The following is a 22,999-nucleotide window of genomic DNA, read 5'->3' as shown; positions in this document are numbered from 1 at the left end:
TCAACAAAGACTTCAATTTAAAGCTTCTTCCAACCATGAAAAAGCTCAAAATTCTCTTGAGACGGATGTCATCTCAATCAAATTCATGCTTTAAATCTCCACCATTCTGTTCAAAATTCATAAAAATGTAACTTAATGCATTGCTGTTCATAAAAGCAGACCCTCAGCACAAGGATGTACAAACATCATCAAAAATATCACAAAAGGCACTAAAAAATCAGTTACAGCTCCAAGCCAGAATCAAAAATATCCATTACATATCCAAGTAGCAAGTCAATCAGCCAGATCATCCATAAAAATTCACATCCCAAAAAATATTGCACAAACAATTGGATTTCCTTACCGTACGTGTTTCGAACAGACCAGGCCGGTACAATTTGTTTTGTTATTGGCGATAATAAAAATGCTATAAAAGTGTAAGAAGCACGGAAGATTGAATGATTTCTTTTCCTTTTCATCATTATCGCTTTCCTTCTTATTCTACCCATTTCCTTTGCCTTTTACATACCATACAAAAATTTATGAGTGCTGATGCAAGGCGTCAATCTTCCATATTTTATTTTATGCGTTATTAATCAAATAAATATATCTCAATTATTTATTTATTTCCATCTCGATTTGAGGTACACACAAATCTGAACTTTCTTCCTCTTTTCTAGGAACAAATAAGTAAACAGACACGCACGAGTATGTTATGGAAAATGATGAGATAAAATCAGGCTTTCAGTATGCTTATTGAAGGATATATCTGTAAATAGAAGTAAGTTCAAATTATCATTTTATTGTTGAATCCCTTGGGGAAATTCGGGTAGATTTTGTCTGTTGACATTTCCCACATCTATGGTAAATAACATGGGAAATATACACGAGTAGCGCAATTGCATTTCTCACCGTAAAGATGAGTCGAATTCAAGAGTCACGATGCATGTGGTCGTCAGGAAAACTGCACGACTTACCGTTGATGCGGTGCCCTGACGAATAAGATGAACTGCTCGGGAAGTATCTCGTGAACTTTAACATTTTCTTTTCATTGCTAATCAAGAATTCTGAACGGCAAACACAAATTTTGAGATATTCCTGCTCTTTACTGTTCTACATACTTTCAGTGTTGTCATATATATTGTCTCTAATTATACTGCCAAATCGGATACAATGATACTGTCGAAGATCTGCTAATGTCTGATTAATTTGCTCTTTTGGCTGATGTGTGGTCATGATTCACTTAAATGAGAATTGAACTCATGTCATCTCATCAAAAGCGAACATAATAAGTGAACAACCCCTAATCCCTCGGTCACTGTAGCTATGTTCTTCCTTTAGCATATTAGCTTGTACATAACTTGATATATCAGATATAACTCAACATTCAAATCATATTTTACAGTAAACTTCCTTAATAATTCACGACTTTTCCTAGATATCACTCAATTCCCATCTCTGTCACTTACATCTGTACTTTAGAATCATAAATTGTTCAATTCAAATATTTACTTTGTCATGAATGATTTTTTCTGATAGGAAAGAAAAATCAGCAGTAGGCTTTGAAAACACAAAAAATTTTATGATTCTGAATTTAATTTAATTGAAGCTTTAAAGAAGAAAGCCTAAGATTTGTGTTGAAAATTGAATAGATTTATGCTCAAAGGAAAGTGTGAAGAGAGCTTAATGATCAAATGGATTCTGTGAGTAATTAATGCCCCTACCTCTATTATAATGGATATTCTATTAATTCACGAGAACTAATGACATCGTTTCCATCAAATTACTAAATATCTGTGGATTAATCGATTCTCTAGATCAAAAAAATTGAGGAGCATTAGTAAGCAATTTTCTATGGATTAATGAGAATTTTATATTGATGAATTTGATCGAGTTTATCTGGCATTAGTCTTATGGATCTGAGTGAATGATTGGCAATGAGAAATTTCTGTGTCTGTTTGTTCGATGCTTACAAAACACACAGGATTTAGCAGATTTTTGAATGAATTTTCCTGAATCGGAATTGAACCTGTGATCTTGTTGCTTCCGATAGGATGTTCCAAGGATGCTCTTATCATTAACCTGTCGGATGTTGCATTGTAGATTACCAACATAAGCTTTCAATCTATTCTTAACACAAAAGGGACCCAAAATGTTGATGTCTATGGAAGTAACCAGCATAAATAAATTGACTTCCACTGCATCTAATTCCAGTAAATATCATAGACCAAAAAAGCAATTTTCCATGGCATGAAAAATGACTTTAATCTATCAAATTATCGTCAATTACCCCTCACAATAGAGAATGTCTTCTTATGCTGTATACTGTTTATTAAAGCTTCTTCATCTGCTTTAAATTCGTTGATGTTAACGGCAGTAATGATTCTTCCGTTAAATAACAATACCATTCTATAAAAATTATATTTTTCTCTCACATTCTTTTCCTATCCATCTATATACATCCATTAATTGCCAAATGCGAGAATCGATGATGAAGAAAAAAAAAGGAAAGCAATAAGAAGAATAAAAAATATATAAATCATTCTCATTTTTCCTCAACTCTCTTCCGCTTGATAGATTGATGGCGCCTGTCATTCATTTATTTCATATTACTTTTCTTATTCTCAAATGGTTGAGATGTAAAAAAGGGAGAATAAAAAAGTTATATACTGTTTGAGTGGGATGACTGCAGATGTGTAATGATTTGTCACAAACAACATCGCATTAAAGCCATTTGACCTTGAAACTTTTGCGTTATTTAATCTTTATTAGATGTCTTTTGTGTCTTTGTCATTAGACTAAGAAGCATTTTGTTTGCATATCTTATGGTTTTATGTCTTGCTAATTTCCTTTTTTACAACTATTCTAATTTCTCTTTGATATTCTGCTGAATGTATGCTTGGATGTTTATTCTTATGACTTCTAAATTGAGCTTACTATGATGGAAAGAGTTGGAAATTCAAAATTTGAATCTTTGTTTACATTTGTTGACAATTTGAAATTTCTAAATTTTGAACTCAAAACTAATCTTAGCCTGCCTTGATATCAATTAATTGTAACTTTAAAGCCTTATGTTTCATTTTGAAGATCCAGTACACTTTGAAAAGTATTTAAGAAGACAATTTTGTAAATTTATCAAATTATAAACTCTGTCTTCATATAAAGAGCTCTAATAAGCACAAACCAAGAGTCTGTAAATCCATTCAAACGACCATGACTCTCAATTTCCGACTTTGCTTCTGACTTGTTGTGAATGCTATGATGCTGATAGTTTCAAAAGAAAATCTGACATAAACATAATTTATTTGCTCTGCATCTGTGCAAATGCATTTCAACCCTCATTTCCTTTCTAATAGCACAACACTTGCTTCATCTCTCATTTTACGAATCACGAACAGTATATTAAAGTTCTAAACTTTCATGATGTAAATTTACAAAGAACTAATTTGAAATTAGTTTGCCAAAAAAATTTGTGGCAGTAAACTCAAATACAATCCAAAAATGTATATTAGCACCGCTAAATTTGAAAACTAAATAAGAACAAAACCTCCAAAAATAAAGAAATTCAAAATTTACATGAAAAGCAACAACAACATCCAGAAAATAGTTTTTAAAATTTAATTTTTGCTGCATTACAATACACAAAAGCAAGTGAAGCAGCATCATCAGCAGCAGTAGCATTAAATGCACAGTGGGAATGGAGAAATAGCAGCATGGAATTGCATTTGTAGAACTTAAAATTCTCATGATATGAATAGTTGTGTAAAAGAAAAGAATACAAGCAAAAAATTGGAGATAGCGGAACTTTTCTCTTCATTTTTCACACTGAAATAATGGGAATTGTGTTCAATTTCCTGTAATTTTATATCTCATCTCTGTCATTGGAGATTGCATTCGCTTATACTACATTATACTTAGTATCATTATCTTTTTTTTTTTTCTTATGAATTTGAAAGCAATGCCGAGTGTTGAGCTTGTACACAGGAAAAAGTTCATTTTTTTACTTTTCTCCTTATTCCTGTTTATTATCCTCGCTTTTTGGATGAAATTTATAAAGCTTTAGTTTCCTGTAAGTTTGTTCGACTTATCTCTTATGCTCTACATCTCGTATATTTTATGATTTTTGTTCTTTTTTTCGGGTCTATGAAACTTTTGTTCCTACAATAATTCTTGATATACAAAACTTAATAAGATAATGGAATCTTTAGAACTTTTTAAGATTTATTAGCTGAATTACTTACTTTTCGAGGAGTTTTTCCATGTCTGGGGCAACTTTTTCCTAATTGACAAATTGACTATGCTCCCAGTACACTATAAGATTGTGTATCCGACAAACTGAACAATTCCCACTCCAACTTTTCATTTTCTTTATGTTATTCATGCTGAATTGACTGATATCGCAAAAGCTTTATTCACAGCTCAAGGGGAAATCCTTTAAAATTAATCACTTTCAATTTGGAATTATAAATTTTCTCTCAATACGAGCACAAGAAGACATGAAAAGAATACATCAAGTTTATCAGAACTTTTTCGGTTCGAACATGTTTTTCCTATTTAACTCACTATGTTGTATTGAATTCAATGTCTGTTACATATTTCTAGCTTTTGTTTTTACATGAAATGTATTGAATGAAATGAAGTTTATTTAAGTTATTGTTTAAAGTTGGGAGATGTAAAGTTTTTCTGTGTGCTTATTTTTGGTTATCAAAATTTGTATTTAGTTGGTTTTGTTTGGAATTTAAGCCAGGGTTAGGAACTGTTGTCAAATCTTAGCTTACTAGATCTACACTAACTATAACAATGCATCTTGATTTTTATGAATCTAGATATCACCAATTGTAACTAAATAGTCATCTTGTTGTAACGATCATTTGAAATTTGAATAATATTTATTGAACATAGTTGGAAACCCCGTTATAACGTTCATTTTAAATTTGAATTTTCATAGTTGGAAACCCCTTTTCTTACAAAATTTCAGTCTGCTTTGGAACTCTGGAGAATAAACATCTCATTTATTTATAAATCCATAAGGAACTCGTTTTATCTAAACTACATTTAATTAAACTTTATGTAGATTAGACTGCTAGACTAGATTAGATCATCTGGATGATCAAAACAATCTATTGAATCATCAACTCTGAATTGAATAATAAATAGAAGATTTATTGTGTAGTTCTGACAACTATCTTGTATCGATCAGACAAGTTTCCAACCCTAGCATCGCTGCCTAACTGCTACAATACTCAAACTTTACAAGCCATAATCTATATCATATCATTTCCCCATCCAACAACTCTGCTATTTACTTATTAAATTATAAAGTTTTCAACAAAACAAGTATCAAAGTTCTTTGACTACTGAGGCATCTTCTTCTTCTTCTTCTTCATCTCTCAAAATTTATTTTACATTTTCGAAGAGATTACAATATTTTTTAAAATAAAACTTTTAAATATACAACAACTCAGTTACCCTCTGTACTTCAAAGAATAGTTCAAGGAAAATGAAACTTACTCTTCCGTGCGTTCTTTATTATCAAAATAACTTTTGTGTAGCTTGTATCTTTTTTAACAAAAAAAAAATTTATATATATTTTTGGTTTCTCACGCCCTTTTATTTCCTTCTTTTTAAAGGAAAAATGGTAAAGAGGAGAAGAATGAATAACGCCATAAAAAAAACTAGATATTTTGCAAACTGATAAACATGAAATTTATTGGTTTCGTGTGGAAGAAGACAAATCGATATGAAAAGAAGTAAGAAGAGGTAAATATTTGGCTGCAACTTTTTTTTGGAAATGACAAAAAATTACGGAAGCAAAATTTCAATATTCACCTGCTTCGTTTCACATGGGCGACATAAAGTCTACAGACAGTTTTCGAAATGCGGCTGAATAAAAATAAGAGGAAGACACAAAAAAAAATTGAAAAGTCAAGAAGACTTTTTTTTTCTCTCCCCAACAATAAACATGGCAATGAGGATGGTAATAGAAGCTGTAGCAGTAAAGGATGAATAATATGAAAATTGTCATGGGGATAGTAGGTAAAAAGTAGCACATTGTAGTGATGAAGAAAAATTAACATTTCATTATTTATGGATGCAACATTTTTACATTTCAATGTCGTTTCACATTCATTCTCTTTTGCTTTTAGCTGGTATTTTAAAGAGATGATGGATGTGGTCTAGTGCACTTTGGATGACTCATACAATGTATCTTATTTTAGTAAGCAATTTAAGTTTTGATCCTTCAAATTGCCAATTTTTGAGTTAGATTAATCGATTTTAGTTTGGACCTTGTCAAGCTTGGTGGCAAAGATTGGTTGAGTCCAGTATAGTCAATTCGAGTCCTTCGGAATTTGGTTTATTTAAGCTGAACCGAGTTCAGAATACTTTGATAAAGTTCAACAGAGTTTGATCAGATCTCCAACTGTGTCTGTTCGAATACGGCTAAATCACTTCAAGTTCAATAGAGCTTTTTCTAGTCTAACTAAGTCTGATTGAGTTCAGTACCGCCTTGTTGAATCAATTCGATAGGAAAAATGCAAAATTCCACAATATTGTCTTCAATTTCTTCCTTTACTCGATAATCACGTCCACCCAGTTGACTCTTTATTGCATTCCTGCCTTTTAACCTAACAATCCGCAGTACCAACTGACCTTGATTCAGCCATTCATACACAATGGAATGCGTTACGACACTAAAATATTTACATTAAACTTTTAACTCCATTATATTTTTCATATATGCAAATGTAGTAAAAACGGAGAGAGAAGAATTCAAAACGACACTTCATTTTTCTTCTCTCCTTCTCACGTCTGCCTTTTTTCTGTCGTTTTTCTTTCCCTTTTTTATGTTGTTCTCTATTCCACCAATTGAAATGCCATTCATTGTGATGTGAAATTATATGGAAATGAGTTAAATGGATGAAGGTTGATTCTCATATGAATATTATTAGGACGTGAAATATCAATTATGTAATGGATGCAATTATCTAAGCTTATGATGGATATTCCTTAATAATTCGGAATATTTAGTTGATAAACATTTTAAGAATTAAAGAATAAAACTGAAATTCTAAATTTGAAATAGAACGAAAATTCAAAATTTAAATTAAAGTTCAAAATTTGAACCTGATTTGATTTTTGGCGCCAAATATTATTTTTGTCGAAAAAATTTGGCAAAAACAATTCACTCAAGTTTTAAAATTGAAATAGTGAGCATATAAAGGAAAATCAAACGCAGAACAATGGTAAGAAAAACTAACGCGAATCAGTTCCATAAAAATGTCTCATAAATTTCTATCAAAATCAAGTTCAGTTAACTTTAAAAAATGTAAATGGGTTCAGTAAACTTGGTGATTCGCAGACAAAATTCATCAAGATCTGCCATTCTATGCATTTAAATCTGCATGAATGATTATTATTCCCAAAATAGAATAGTTTGCATGGTAAGAATAGACGATAATAAATCAAATTCAAAAGATATTAAAATTTCCATCAAGCAAGATAAAATTCTATTGAATTATTTCGACTAATTCACACTTTTGTGAGCATAAAAAATTGGAAATTAAATCAATCATAAACAGCATAAATAACTTATTCCCCAGCACACACACATACACACAAGGAAAAAATAAAGCGCACATAAATGTACGCAAACAATAGAAGCGATTCTGATGATAAGCAATAAATAAAAAAAAAGAATGAAAGAATATGGGAAGAGACACACAATTGCTTTGTGTCGCACAAAAGCGATCCATCAAGCTCATCTTTGCGATTATATCTGATTCATCATCAGTCCCCGCATCAATCCTTTTTAGATTTCTTCATTCTTTGCCATTGCTTATTTCCCACATATTCCTCTACTTTTTTTCTTATCTATCAACTTCTTCATTCTTTCTTGCTTGATGCGTTGATGAAGGGAAAAATGTGGTGATGGAGAACACAATGTGAGATTTAGATATGGAACTGAACGAAAGGAGTAAGAGTTCATTGATGTTCATCAAAATTGTTCATTTTCTTTCGTCATATATGAGAAAATGGATTCAGTGATATGTCAAAAAAAAATGGAAAATTTCATAAAGGAACTGCTTCTTTTGATTATTTTCAACCTTAAATAATGTTTTGCTGATCCTAATTCCTTATTCATCCTTCCACAAAAAAACATTCCCCACGACACACATTCGCATTTCTTTTCATCTCAAAAAAAATCAATTGGATTACTGATGCTGCAGTAACACCAATAACAATCCAAAAGAAGGTCAAGTAAACATCAATAAACGTACACACATTTCATTAGTAGATACATAACGATCATTACCAAGCTGTTTTTGGCTTGTGTCATAAATTTAGGACACATGACCCGACCTCATAATGTGTACAACACACTCGAGATGTTCACATTTTCTCTCGCGTGATATTTCCAGTTCTATTGAACTTCCAGTGAAAATGCATTTTCCAATGAACTGGAATGTGCTGATTCGTGTCGAAAGGAAGTGAGAGGGACATTCTGTTGAGAGAAATTGCTAAATTTTGAGAGCTAGTCATTAAAAGCTCAAATAAGAGAACCAACATGAGCTTCGGGAATAAAATAAATTAAGTAATAATTTTTATTAGGAACATATACTTATAAATCACATTGTACAATACGCAAAAGGTGCTGGAAAGTGAATCCTGGGAAGGACAAATAAAAAATCACACGTGTATGTCTTTTTAAGATGAGATTATTGTTGCTTCTCTTGCAGATCACTTTTATTTTCGCGAATCCTTTTCAACTTTCTCTTCAATGTCATGACAGCCTTGATTGTATGGAACGCTTTAGCTGATGCTGCATGTTCGCTGAGATTCAGTTTATTCAATTGATGTCGTTCGTGATGTAATTTTATTTCAAAATATGCTCGTTTAAGGCTCTTGTAGTGTCGAAGTTCGGGTGTGTCTTTAAGCATTAAGCATCTAGAGAGCGAATTTTCTCCTTGACAGTCGAAGGAATTAAGATGATAAAGCTGATGCTGAAGTGCATGAAGAAATGGTGAACACCAAATTCTTGATATATACCAAGCCATAAAAGCTATTGTCAGTCCAATTTCCACATCTCTTGCATGAATTGTGGGTATCATATATTGGAATGGAAGGAAGTTCAGGAATACATAAATCCATGATATAAATTTGAAGATGACAAATATTCGATACATAAAAATCTGATCCTTTTCTGTGTGCAATGACAGTAATGATAGCAGTTCTGTGAACATGTGGAATAATCCCAAATTTATGTTCAGGACTACTGAATAATTCTCATATCCATAAATATAACAAACCATGGTTAAGAAACTGAATAAGATTTTCGAAATTGATTCACTAATGTCTCGTGCATGAAGATCAAGTATTGCAGCACAGATATTAAATCCAGAAATTATGAATGTAACAATTTTGAATTTAACCATGTCGCATGGCTTGTAGAACAAGAGATTCCTTCTTTTTGGATACCATTTTCCTTTCTCAAAATCCAATTCATCCTTTATAAAGTATGAATGATAGAGAATCAGAAATGTCGTACAGCAGAAATAAAATATAAAGTTCCAAGTGAAATTTATTGACTGGCGATGCTTAATTTGTGAGACTTTTGAGTTTATAAGCAATTTCTGGAAAGAAAATATCGATTAAGTTCCATAACTATTGCAAAATTTACCTCTTTTACCTTAATCAGCTGATAGAACAGAAAATACACGAAAAAGATGAATAGAATGTAAATAAACAGATAATTCGCATTTTCATTAAAGTCTCTTGACCCTAAACGAAATTTTAATTGCTGCACATACTCGAGACACTCAAGCAGAGATATTTTAGACCACATTTACACGGTAAATTATATTTTCTACTAAATCAACAATAATCAAAACAATGGGGGTACACAGCTGAGAATATTTTGAATCTGTCGAAACCGTTACGTTTATTCATTGACGGTGTGAGCATGTGAATGAGTGTTTATGTTTTTCTTACATTGCTGATTGTTATTGTGTATAATCTAAAATGAAATTTGATAGCTTTTTTATTTGTTACTAGTCGAGTGTCAGTTATTCTATTATTTTCACACCGAAACTTCATAAGATTTTCAAAAAAATTATGGAAATGCACTTAGAAAAAATGCTCAAAAATTTGTCACCTTATGCCACAGCACCAAATTTAAGTCGCCTGAGTTTGGCAACCATATGGTACCAAACGCAGTTTTGTGACAAAGCCTTCTTCGTTTGTGTCGCTCGAGAGAAATGTAGCTTTTTTGTATGCAAAGCAAAAATCGAAGAAGACTTTGGAATTTTGATAACAAAAACAGCAAATTGAAGAATTTTGTCCAACGACAAAGAAGGTTGAAAGTCAGGCTTAGCGTTGCTGGAAAAAATAAGGTAAAAGATAAGACCATCTGTAATTGTCATGATAATTTATTTATTAAAATCTTGTATTTAAGTAACAGCTTATAAAATTCAATTTGTTCATTTGCTCAATTGCTTCAGTCATTTTTGGAAGATTAACCATAGTACAATAATTAGATCGTTAGCAAATTAAGGTTTAGCTAGTCTATTTAAATTTAGTGAGACTATGAATTTACTTAAAACAAAATTTGCAACGACTTAATTACTAAGCTCAATATTAAAATATATATATTTTTTTAAAGGCGTATAATCTTTTAAGGTACTTATCAAGTTATGACATCAAAAAATAATTCTTTAAAATCTTAAGTCGAATTTCTTAAATTCAAGTTGTAACGTATTGCATTTGTAGTTTCTTAACCATATGGTAACCAAGATCCTTTGGATCCGTCTCTTATTCCTTTTACAAGGTTTTTGTTCAAAGTTTTTGTCCTTTGTTAGTCACATCCAGGTGGTAATTTTTATGGCATTTAAAATGGTAACTTTCACTTTAAAGTAGAATTGTTAAGTTCAATAATTGAGAATTCAATGACATCGATTCCATTCGTTGTTCATTTTGCTAGAGGAGGAATAAAGAACATAAATTGATGAATTTTTTGGTTATGTTTTCAGCTTCAAATAGTTTCAAAACAACAAAAAGTTTATGGACATGCTAAACTTTTTGTACTGATCTAAAATCTATAGAAAAAAGCCAAAAACCGTTTAAGAAATGATAAAAATAAAGAAATAAATGGTAACATCCTTAACCTTATGTTTAAAAAATTTACCTGATAATGAATATTAAAGCTATTCTACCTACATTTAGGTAAAGATATATAAATAATAAATACAATCATGCACTAATAGGAAAAATTAATGATTATGACTTTAAATAAAGAACCTCACCAAAAACTATAATTTCCATAACCGACACCAAATTTTGAATGTGAAGCTCTAGACATGCATATACAAAATTATCTGGGACACAAATGAACAGCTTTCAAAAATAGCTGAAATCTATGTGTATGAACAGAACTTTCATAGAAAATTTCGTACCTTTATTTACAATCTATAGTAAAGCATTTATAGGGTTGTACATTAAGACGCTAAGATGTAAGGTCATTTCAAATTCCTCATTTTATAATTTCGACGGATATCCAATGGCTTTTAAACAATTCTAAATTCATGAGATAAATTACTTGATGTAAATTTCTTGATGCATGCTGCTTTCTTTAGCATCGGTGATGATAAATGCGATGTATCACATCGTTCAATATAGAACGGAATCTTCTCCTGATGTATATGCACCATATGATAAGACATTTCATTTAATTTCTGAGTTCCATATGGACAATAACAACAATTGTATGTATATATTCCATAACATTTTGTTTGATGTTCCTCTAATTTGCTGATTAGATCCGTTTTTTTACATTCAGTACATTTAATATTGTATGTATTTATACAGCATTGATTAATATGTGATATAAATTGATCGTACATTTGAAACACTTGTGGACAAGCTGTAAAGAGAATTAAAAGTATTACTTGTTGTTCTTAATAGATTTAAATCGCAATTTCATACTTACTAATACATTTCAATGGTGGAAGTTCCCTTAATTGGATTTTTTCAAACTCTTGATCCTCCATTATCGGTGGAATGTTACCAATGTTAAATAATTTGGTTTTAAAGGAATTGTTATGCAACAATATATGTTGAAGAGCATTGTATTGACTGCTTGTTCTATAGAAGCATCGACTACAGTAATATTTACATTGTCTATACTTTTCTGTAATATGTGACACAAGATGATCTGCATTTAAAGTACCATATGTGCAATAACAACAATCAAATAAAGGATTTATAGCTATCCTTTGATGCCACAACAAGTGATCGTAAAAATTTTTAGGATTATCAGTAGCAAAACTGCATCTAACAAGCATACATTTATAAAGTTGACCCAAATACTTCAAATTTAAACATTCGCTTATGACAGAATAACATTTCATATCATCTACATCCAGCCATGGCCTAAGTCTTCTCGTCCTACATATATTTAATGAGGAGGAATTTATTGGAACTACAGCATGAATTGACGGTCTTTGGAGGGGTATAACATTGGTGGTCTTTGTATTATGGTCTATATTAGTAGTTCCTGCAGTTAAGTACGTATTAGAATTTTGGAGATTGTTACTGCTCACTGTATTTGAAATGCTATTTACTACACCATTATAATTATTTTTAGGAGTTGGTGCGATACTTGCTGTTGGACGAAACGAATTTAATTGATTGGGAAGAACAACTCCTGATGGTTTTGGTGCTAGTAGATGACTTAGCATGCTCAAATTAGTTGTTGATACATTATTCTTATCTCCATTATAAGATACAGATGGTGGCGTATACGTCACTATTGCATTTGTTGTTGAGTGCAAAATGATACTATTAGGCTGAATAGATGATGTTAATGTAGACGAGGCTATTACATTTCCTGGTTGTTGTTGTTGTTGTTGTTCTACACCAAGTTCAGGATATTTTGAAATAATTTCACCAATTACAGCTTGTAGAGTAGCTTCCTTTTCTGGTGTTGTTTCTGGTACACAACTTTCAGGAAGTGGAGTCATGGGGGGAGTCATGCGATTTGAAATATTTTCTTGAACTGTATATAGACTTTTTTCTGATGAAGAACTTCCATCATTTCTACCTGAAAGCTTATCGCCAGGTAGCATTTTTATACGTAAAGTTAGTTTTTTTGTTGGATCTTCAGGTGGATTCTCTATATTTTGTTGAACTTCTTTACCATTCGGTACTGTATTTGTATTAGAAGAATCTTTGTTTTGCTGTTGTGATAAGTTTGAAGCATCCCTTTTACTTTCATCTTCCTTTAGATTATCACTGGACATTCCAACAGTTGATACGTTAACTGCTACTTCGTCCTCATTCTTCTTGATTACAATTGGTTTTGGAACATTCGAATCAGATTCCGTTCCTTGAGATAGTACAATGCAATCACTGTCATTCTGATTATCTTCTATATTCTCTTTTATACTTGATCTTCGCTCATGATCTGGATTAATATGATATGTAATCATATGCTCATACTCATCAATTAATGGACGAGCTTCTTTATGAAAACTCTTTCCACACAAATTGCAAAATCCAGACCAATTATCCATAAGATGTTTGGAGAGGATATGATTTTTAAAATTTTCTTCTTTAAGATTATAATATTTGCAGCTATTTAAGCACCGGAATTGATGACCACCACGGCAAGATATGTACGATAAATTGAATATTTTACGTTCATTTTCAGTCAATAATTTTGACATTGGAGAGCACTTCCTCAATTTATTGGGCAATGCATTTTTTTGCGGAGTTTGTTGTAAAACTGTGTTCTGAGTAGTTGATGGCTTTACAGCTTCAGTTGATGAAATTGAATTTTGGTCCTTCAATGTTGATTTTTGATTATTTTCAGAAACTGATTTGACTATTTGCGGACCAATTTCAGATGATTCTTCTTTAATATTACAATCTGGAACAATATCATCACTATCATCAATGATTATTATTCCTTGAGAACCAGATTCCACACTCTTAATTTTAATAATATTGGTATTTTCGGTTTCCTTCTTTATCACTGGATGTTGATGATCAACTTCTTCATTTTTTGTATTGCTCTTTTTACCGTCAACTTTTTTATTTGTTTCATCATCTAGATCTATACAGAGTGCATCATCATCGCTATCACTTGAAATCGGATCATAAAAGTTAGTCTCCTGTATCTTATACTTTTCTTCACTAATTTCGATCTTCAAACTATTTGAAGAATCTGCAGGAATATCATTTGGAGTTGAATCAACTAATTTTTCATTCTGATCTGTTACTTCTGTTGATGAATTGTTGTCCATAACAGCAAAGTCATCATCACTCAGAATAGGATCATACGTAATTTCATCTTTTGAAGCAGGAGTACTATTATTTAAAGGTAAATCAGGAACGGTTGTAGTATTTAAAGGATTTTCTCTATCTTCAACTAATGTTTTAGTGCTTACATTAGGTACTGGATCTTTAGCTACGGTCTTTGTTAAATTAAGGATCTTCCAGGCTCCATTTTCAAAGGAAACTTTGTAAGGCTCTGGCTTGTATACTACGTTTAACTTGTTGGCATAAACTCTAGCTCCTAATATTTTTTCTACAGTTATAAAATGGTATTTTGGATTACTTTCATCCTCATCATCATCTGAACTGTTTTCAGCATTATCCTTATCTGGTAATTCCTCATGTTGAGGACTGATAAGAACTGTTTCTCCTGAACTACACTCCGTGTCAATGTCTTCGTCAATTTTAGACTCCAATTTGAATTTCATTGATACAACTCTAGGATCGTTCTCGAGATCAATATCTGGAGTTGCTCTATTGTCATTTAATTCTTCGTTCTTCAGTGGTTCGATTGGTTTTCCGACAAGATTATCAGGAGTTGTTCGATCGCTATCTAAATCTTCTAATCTCTTAACTCTCAATGGTCTTCTCCTTCCAATTTCACTTTCATCTGATTCGTTAGCTTTATCTTCAGCTTCTTTCGGTTGATTGGATTCAACAACAAGTCTTTTCCTGCCTTTTCTCTTCTTAACAGATTCCTGTTTATTTTTGGAAATCGAATTAACAAAGTCTTCACTATCATCAGATGATGATGCCTTATTGTCTATTCTATAATCAACCTTTTTGTGTTCACGAGGCTTCAAAGTTAATAAGGCAGGTTTAATGAAACTGTTGTCAATGTCATTCCTTAGTGCATTCAGTTCTCTCGCTCTTCTTTTACGTTGGACTTTCTTGGTATTTTTAGACTTTTTAGTTTTTGTTGGAGTTTTATTATTTTTATTAAATAAATTGTCTTCGTCATCAGAGAAGTCAAGGACTTCGTCCTCAGAGCTTTCCATCTCTGGTAATACTTCATCTTTTTCATTGGAAATAACGACACGGCTTCTTAATTGTTTTATAGGATTTAAAGTTTGTTTTACAAAATCGTTCAGAATATTTTCGTCGGTTCTCCTTGAGTCCGTTTTTATGTCTAAATTTAAAAGTCCACTCATCCAACATTTCCGAAGAAACATTACAAGTTTTGGTAGTTCCGTTTTGGAAATAGATTTTACTATATCTACAATCTTAGTTGTGTCTGTTGTGTTTTCATTTTCAGCCAGACTTCTGACAGTAGATCGAAAATGTTCTAACGTATTCAAGTCATCCTGATTAGATTCATTTGCAGGTGGTTCTACACTTTTTACACTTTCAGCTGAATAAAATTCACTTCCAGATGATGAATTTGATTTGTTCTTTTTTCTTTTATGTGAACTTGTGCTTGATGCTTTTTGTGATTTATTGTCATCATCAGATGGTTCTGAATTATGTATAATTCGTCGTCGTTTTCTTTCACTCTTGCTTGTTTCTGGATTACTGATTTCAGAACTGGAACTGATTTTTCTTCTTTTTCTTTTGACAATTGGTCTTATAATTTCATCATCATCATCATCGTCATTTTGTGTAGAAAATGGTTCTGGGATATTATTTGTAATATTATGTTCTGAACTACTGCTGCATACAGTCTTATAATCTTCAATATCCGATTCAGATTCTTCTTCTTCTTTAACTTTAGCTGAGCTTGGATCAGTTATATTGCTATTATTTAGTTGACTATTTCCATTATAATCTGTAGTAAGCTTTACTTCTTTAATTATCGTTTCAACTTCACATCTCTCTGGCTTAATAGTTATTTTTTGACTATTCGTGTCTGCTATATTGCTATTTGTTTGGATTTTTGTCATTATTATTTCTACATCTGGATTTTCTGGCTTAACTATTACTTCTTGGGATTGATTACTAAGACTTTTAAGTTCTACTGTTTTAATTTGCACAACTTCACGTTCTTTATGAAATGGCAGATCGCTACTTGTTGCTTCATCATCACTACTAATACATATCACTTCCATTTTATTGTTTTTGTTCTTCTTTGCTGATCCTGATGTTGAACTCTGTGGATTAATTAGGAAAACATTTTGTTATTATTTTGATTTAAGCTAATTTGTAAAAAAAAAATTTTCAGAGGTCAAAGTAGACTTTGATTTTGTATGAAAAATTCAACTCGACTCCTTACAAAATTAAAGTCGAATTCGAGTTCGGATGTTTTTAAAGATTACTTACACTAATGGAATCGTTAATTCTCTTCTTCAAGTTAGCGATTGATGTCTCAATTATGCGAACTTGGTTGGGACTTAATCTATTAAAAGAAGAAAAAAAAATTATTGAAATTTGATATTATCTATGAATTTTATTACTTTTAAGTATTGTTGGATAAGACTTTTAAACATGTATGCATTCATTTGTATAGAGATTTTTGTAATTATAATGTTTGTATATTGAATTTATTTACATTAATATTTTATACCTGTGAATTATAAAACCAGGTAAAAGAAAAGACAATTTGCCGTCTTAAAAATTTTACCTGAAAATCCCTCATATAAAATATTTCAAATATTCTCATTTTTAGTACCTGCTACAAATTTGATTCTTATCTGATATTTTTAAATCTTATTTGAATCTCATTTCTATGTCTTCTGTTTTTATTTGTAAAAAGTAGATTTTTATTCATTAAGCTTTAATATAGATGATCCTAAAATCACCCTACGCCCTCTCTCCCTCAAATACTTCAATACTAAGTAGGCATACAACAAAAAAAAAATTAGATCATTTTTTCGCGCCAAATTACTATTGTGTGTGTTTTTTCTCATACTTTACATACTAGCTGTAACAATGTTGCTATGAACTAATCACTCATAATGGTGTTTGTTTTTGAAATTTGAATAAATGAGTAAAGGAAACCTCAGAATCAAATTTCTCCTAACTCATCATATCTTTGGATTCTCTTCTCATATTCTGACATTTTCTTCTTTTATCAGTTGTGACTTTATCATAATCATTTGACACTTGTTGCTATATGCAACTCATAAGAGAATGTAATCAGGATTGCGGAAAGGGTCAATTTGGGTCAAATTAAAATGCATAAGATTTAATGATTTTTTGAATTTAATTTTTGAAAAATTTACGAAAAGTTGAAATTTGAAATTTTGTGAATTTGAAAATTTTAGTTAAGTTTAATTTAAGAATAATGACGAAATTTAAGACATTTAAATTTTTTTTTGAATTTTGAATTTTAAGACTTAAATTAAAATTTTAAGCCAATTCAATCAAATCTCGAATTTTTTCTGAAAATTTATGCAAATTGAATCAGTCTTTTTATAATCTTCAATTCAGGTTTTAGTCATAAATATCAAGACAAACTTAAGTATTGAATAAATTTGACACCTGTATGATCCATATTTTTAAAAGAATTTACAAATTGCATTGCTCATTATTATGTGTTGAAAATGAAAATCATACAAAATGTTGTTGAATTTCAATTGGAATAGGAAGCATTTTTAAAGAGTTCTGCAATCTTGTTTATTCAAAATGAAAATATTAAAACTGCAGCGCTGACATGAATTCTTTTTAATCTACTGTATTTGATTTAAAGTTCATTCATAAAATGTTTAAACTCATTCTTCTATAAGTGGCAGGACGTATTTGAATTCTTATCAATCCTCAAGGTCATTATCTTCTTTCTCACTTAACTCTCATCCGAAGAAGCAACCTGAGTAAACATAAAGTTACACTAAAACTCGTTTTAAAAATTTAAATGAGATTCAAATTAAATTCAGAAATGATCATTTCTATTCATTGCAAACACTTAAGCTACAGACATAAGAAAGCAGAACATTTTAAATCTTCATGGACCACGGTAACTTATCATGTCAACCAAATCCGTAACGATTATCAGTGTACGGTTCATTTGCATTATTATCAAGTCAATAATCAAGGATTTTTCATAGATTGCACACATTCACAACACTTTCTTCATAACTGATGATCAGTCGCACTGACGTAAAGAATCAAAACAAAATAAATACTCACTGTTTTCCACAATCTATGACATTTCTCATATTCTCAAATTCTTTCACAAACGGCGTTCCTCTCATGTGCGAGATTATTTTGTTCAAGAAAGGCAAGTGCCTTCTTAAGGAATCTACAGTCAATGTTTCACTCATTTTTTAATTTTTTTTGTTTACAAATTATTTAATTCACAAATTTAATCCTTAATTCATATCTTTTGGCATCACTTTACACTCACTACACACTTTATATACTTAAACTTACACTAATATTATGCTTAACTATTATTGCGCGTCTTTATTGACTGAAATGCGAAATGAAACTAATTCTCAATTTACGACATGATCTTTGTTTGGTGAACGACTAACAACAAATGAGAAGTTTATGGAAAGTGACACGTAGGAGGCGCTGTGAGCAGTTAGAATAATCTGCTACGTTTGCCTAGTTTTGTTTACTATTTCGTCATTTAAAGTTGAATAATGCAACAGTTAAGGTTTATTTATTAAGTTTTATCAATTAAGTGCGCTAAGGAATTGGAAAATAATTAAATTTAGTTGAATAAAATCAAGTTTAATCCATTGATTATGTCGGAATTGTGCAATTTAAGTGATTTTATTGACAATTTACATTTTATAAATATTTATGAAGTAAATTACAAAAAGTGGAATTAAAAGTCAATTGAGTCAGAATTAAGTGACATAGAAATAAACAGTTCATAAACTTTCGAGTCATTATTTACCCTGCCGACAAGATTCTCAAAATAAAGTTTTAAGATTCAGAGAATATTGTCATAATTTAAAGTGAATTTCATAGATTCCTCGTGTACTAGATTCTTTGTCTCATGTAACGGAACACAATCAACGAATAAAAATGAGCACTGAAAATATCACAATAGAGCAACATCTAACGTTCGTCAATAAAATGCGCGAGAGAGTAAAAGGAACGGATTTGGAGCCAATATGGGAGAGACTTCATGCGTATATGACTAAAATCAATGAGTATGTGTATGCACATGTTAAGAATTTTTTTATTGTACTCAATATGGGAACGAATGTTTTGTTCTATTGGCCATAAATTATTGTTACAGACCCTTTTCTTACATATTGTTACATTTTTGGGAATCACAATTTTCTGGTGATTTTTGTATCCAACGATCCATTGATTGTCGATTTTTTATTGCTTTGTAAATAGACCCTTTACAGTGATGGGTAACTTGTGTGTTGCGGCACACTAGTGTGATGTCTAAAATGTTTTTTCCACCAAGGTGTACCGCGAAAATAAGGTTGTCCAACACTGGTCTATTACGTCTGTAATTATTTATTTACTATCCAAATGTCTACATACTTCAACTATAAAAATATTCTTATCTATTTATTTATGCACATACAGCTTGAATGAAGAAAAGAAGGCAGCACTGGATACAATGATCAAAAAGATCATTGCAAAAATTCAACATTTCAAGAATATATCCGAACAAAGATTGGAAGCTATAAATGCTGAAAATAAAAATGACCAAGAATTAGATGCACAATTTGAATTTTCAAATGCAGCAGAACCTCCATCATCATCACAAATTCAAGGCTCAAGCTCACAAACCGACAATCATCAGTTCATCAAGCCGAAGCAGAAACTGAAAAAGTTTAAAAGGTTCAAAATGACTCGACAAGTGCATCCACACATTGTTATGTCACCACGAGGCGACAATATTCCTGTAATGAGAATAAAATTTTCTGAGGTTCACAACAGAAAGAGACAAAAGGAAGAAAAGAAAAGGAATAAAAAGGTCAAAGATGTTGATGTCCTTAAAGCAGCATTAGAACAATACGAAAGAAGTAAACAATTGCCGATTGAAGATCAAGAATTGCCGATTGTTGAGAACGTTACAGAGAATCAACCAGTAATTGGAAATGTTGTTGCTGCTGAAAATGCCGTCCAAAATCCACACGATAGCAATATTCCAATGGAAGAGATTAATCAAATTTCTAGCGTTCTTAATCCCATCCATGAGAATAGACTCTCTAATCTTGAGTTAAAGGACTGTTCAATTAGAATTGAAAGATTCACACCTGAAAAGGCCAAAAGCATCCCAGATCCAAGAGAATCCCAATCAACAAAATCAGAATCTGTCACTCCATCTAAAAATGGCACGAAATCACAAGAAATACTTCCGAAAATTCCAATTGAAAAATCAAAGTCTATTGTACAAAATGGAAGTAAAAAAGTGGATGGAGAGGAACTGATTTATATTGTGGATTCTGACGATGATGACAGTGTGGAAGCACAAACATCAACTAAACCTCAACAATCTACTCTTAGAAAAATGCTTCGATTGAGATCAAAATCCTTATACGCTGAACCACCAAGCTCTTCAACTAAGGTCAAAGCGTCTCCAAATGTTCAACAAAAACAAACAAAATCTCCTGACAAAGCCTCAAAAGTTACTAAAAGCTCACTATCACCTCAACAAGCTTTAGAAGATGCACAACAAAAATCCGACAACTCGTGCATTGTGACTGTAAAAACCGTGGATTTGCCAATCAAACCTCAAGCATCGGTCAAAAATCCACCAACATCATCAAATCCCAAAACCCCTACCACGACAAACGTTTCATCAAATCATCCCGAATTACTCAAAAGTCTTATCAAAACTGCACCTGTTGCTAAAACTCAAGGAACTAAAAGAAACAGAAATTCACTTGACACATTGCCAAGTCCTAAGAAGATCTCACAAACGGCTCAAAATACATCAATAAGACAGTCAGCTAGACAAGCAGTAAGAAGAAGCAGTGCAGCTAAAATAATTGATTTTGAGCAGCCATCGTCTGAAGAAAATTTAAATAAAATTGTAATAACTTCAGTTGAAACAATTCAACAGCCTACAAGCAGCTTCAAGAAAATATCAATTGATCAACCTCAAGCAGTTCCAAAAAAATTGCCGAATGCCAGAAAATCAACAGCATCAAACAAAGTTGTGCTTTCTCGTGAAATGACTGCACCTTCCCAAAGTCCAATCAATAGCAATGTGAAGCAAGTTGCGACTGTAAATGCTGAGAAATCAGAACTTAATATCAGCAAAGTAAGCAGTGCATCTGATCTAACTAATGTTCAACAAAATGCTGTGTCAGCAATTAAAAATGAGCCAATGTCTCCAGGTGGTTATATGTCACCGCCAATGACGGAAATTCCAACAAGTATTGTGATGGTTGAAGCACAAAAGGATAAGAAGCTAGTATTACTCAGTGCGGCAGCAACATTAAACAAAATTCGTCCATGGCTGATGGCAAGTGAGCATAGAAAATTCCTAAAAAATTGTGAGAACATGCTTGCTAATGGATTCTGCCTGTCTGCATTATTTAAGTGTATGGGATCGACTTGCAGCTACTTCACTAATAATCCTACATTTTTCCTACGTCACTTAAAGATGCATCAGCAAAAGCAAGCAAATGACATGAAATATTTTTCACAATGTGCTTACTGCAGCTTCATGGATGACAATCCTCAATCTTTAATTCAACATATATCAGACACTCATGGTTATAGCAGGTATGTTGAGTATATTGTACTTTTAACAATTTCGAGGACATAAAAATTCATGTTGCCGATCATTTTATTAATAGGCAGGTAGAAATAAGACATAATAATGGTCGTTTTGATACTGTCTTTTGTACTAAAAACAGAGCACGAAGTCGACTTTTTCATACAAGATCCGAGTCGACTTCGAGCAATGCCTAAAAAAGTTCAAATTTCAATGTCTGATTTTAAGCACTTCCCCAATTTATCTTCCTTCCAGATACCAATGTGCCTACTGTTTCTACAGAAGTTGTGATTTTCATATCAGCACACATCACAAACTATTTCATCCATTAAAATCTGAAGTCATTATTGAATGCAATTCTCTCAAAACCTTAAACATAGAGAAGGAATTCTCAAATGCTTTGAGTAATGTTATGAAAGTATGCAAGCCAATATTTTGCTGTGGTAAGTGTCAGATTGCATAACTTGAAATATTCAGCACATTATTCATACCCTAATTCAATTATTTATTCTCCTTAGTCTGCAAGTTTAAGTTCTACAACATCAAAAATTTCGAGAACCATTACAAAGCATACAAGTCGGTGCCGTCATCAAGATGCCTGGTTTGTAAATTTGAGATCACTCAAGAAACAATAATTGATCATTTGAAGGAATGCCATAAATTTGGAGACTTTAACTGTGCATTTTGTTTCTATGCATCAGACTCATCGGATTCAATAAAAATTCATCTTTCTAATATGCATTATGATAAGCCAATGCTGTATTATGATCGTACTAAGCAGTCACAGAATATTGATTTATTGGCTAAAGGATCCACTGTAAGTTTTGATTCATCAAGTCAATTACAATTTATTAACGTCATTTTATTCCTTTATACAGAAAGCGGAAGATGTCCTTAAAAGTGTTGTGCTGAAGAAGCTGATTCATCAAGAACAGTCAAATACAAAGAATATTAAAATATTCAACGATCAGAATGAACTTGAAAATGCTCATAATATCAACACTGGGCTGTTAGAAAATCACAAATGACTGTTCATTCAACGACGTGTTAGAAATTACTGAAAATTATTAAATGTTAATTATATTAAATTTATGTCCACCGAGGAAATAAAAG

General features: G+C 31.6%; 3 protein-coding genes across 4 annotated transcripts; 1 reads left to right on the top strand and 2 right to left on the bottom strand.

Moving 5' to 3' along the window:
- Positions 1–8,551: 8,551 nt before the first annotated feature.
- Positions 8,552–9,874, bottom strand: LOC139087843 (uncharacterized). The gene is made up of 2 exons (XM_070636773.1): positions 9,668–9,874; positions 8,552–9,611 (listed from the first exon to the last, which is right to left on the bottom strand). The coding sequence occupies exons 1-2, from the start codon at positions 9,821–9,823 to the stop codon at positions 8,697–8,699; spliced, it is 1,071 nt and encodes a 356-aa protein (XP_070492874.1). The 5' UTR covers positions 9,824–9,874; the 3' UTR covers positions 8,552–8,696.
- Positions 9,875–10,393: 519 nt separating this feature from the next.
- Positions 10,394–18,701, bottom strand: LOC139087830 (putative leucine-rich repeat-containing protein DDB_G0290503). 2 transcript variants are annotated; one of them, XR_011544170.1, is made up of 5 exons: positions 18,373–18,701; positions 16,567–16,642; positions 11,963–16,397; positions 11,430–11,896; positions 10,394–10,953 (listed from the first exon to the last, which is right to left on the bottom strand). XR_011544170.1 is itself a non-coding variant. In XM_070636749.1 (5 exons), exons 1-5 carry the CDS (start codon positions 18,504–18,506, stop codon positions 10,946–10,948), a joined length of 4,977 nt encoding a protein of 1,658 aa, XP_070492850.1. In that variant the 5' UTR covers positions 18,507–18,701; the 3' UTR covers positions 10,394–10,945. The 2 variants fall into 2 exon arrangements, 1 of the variants encoding a protein (XP_070492850.1); XM_070636749.1 differs by having other exon boundaries at positions 11,573–11,896.
- A 135-nt stretch (positions 18,702–18,836) lies between these two features.
- Positions 18,837–22,979, top strand: LOC139087852 (uncharacterized). The gene is made up of 5 exons (XM_070636795.1): positions 18,837–19,349; positions 19,741–21,894; positions 22,142–22,329; positions 22,405–22,703; positions 22,765–22,979. The coding sequence occupies exons 1-5, from the start codon at positions 19,222–19,224 to the stop codon at positions 22,912–22,914; spliced, it is 2,919 nt and encodes a 972-aa protein (XP_070492896.1). The 5' UTR covers positions 18,837–19,221; the 3' UTR covers positions 22,915–22,979.
- The last annotated feature ends 20 nt before the right edge of the window (positions 22,980–22,999 follow it).

Source organism: Chironomus tepperi, unplaced genomic scaffold (genome assembly GCF_022539635.2).
Source record: "Chironomus tepperi strain 1889 unplaced genomic scaffold, CSIRO-AGI_Ctep_v1 contig_137, whole genome shotgun sequence".
NCBI classification, from domain to species: Eukaryota; Metazoa; Arthropoda; class Insecta; order Diptera; family Chironomidae; genus Chironomus; species Chironomus tepperi.
Note: the sequence above shows the minus strand (reverse complement) of the source record. Positions and strands in the feature narration are given on the sequence as shown.

Bases quoted from the DNA above. Each gene is read 5' to 3' on its own strand.
- LOC139087830 (XM_070636749.1), bottom strand. From the start codon at position 18,506: ATGAGTGAAACATTGACTGTAGATTCCTTAAGAAGGCACTTGCCTTTC. The intron at 16,643-18,372 runs GTGAGTATTTAT...TTCTTTTAATAG, and splicing joins GTCATAGATTGTGGAAAACA to ATTAAGTCCCAACCAAGTTC. The intron at 11,897-11,962 runs GTAAGTATGAAA...TTCTCTTTACAG, and splicing joins TCCACCATTGAAATGTATTA to CTTGTCCACAAGTGTTTCAA.
- LOC139087852 (XM_070636795.1), top strand. From the start codon at position 19,222: ATGAGCACTGAAAATATCACAATAGAGCAACATCTAACGTTCGTCAAT. The intron at 22,330-22,404 runs GTAAGTGTCAGA...TATTCTCCTTAG, and splicing joins CAAGCCAATATTTTGCTGTG to TCTGCAAGTTTAAGTTCTAC. The intron at 22,704-22,764 runs GTAAGTTTTGAT...TCCTTTATACAG, and splicing joins TATTGGCTAAAGGATCCACT to AAAGCGGAAGATGTCCTTAA.
- LOC139087843 (XM_070636773.1), bottom strand. From the start codon at position 9,823: ATGTGGTCTAAAATATCTCTGCTTGAGTGTCTCGAGTATGTGCAGCAA. The intron at 9,612-9,667 runs GTAAAAGAGGTA...TTTTCTTTCCAG, and splicing joins TGTTCTATCAGCTGATTAAG to AAATTGCTTATAAACTCAAA.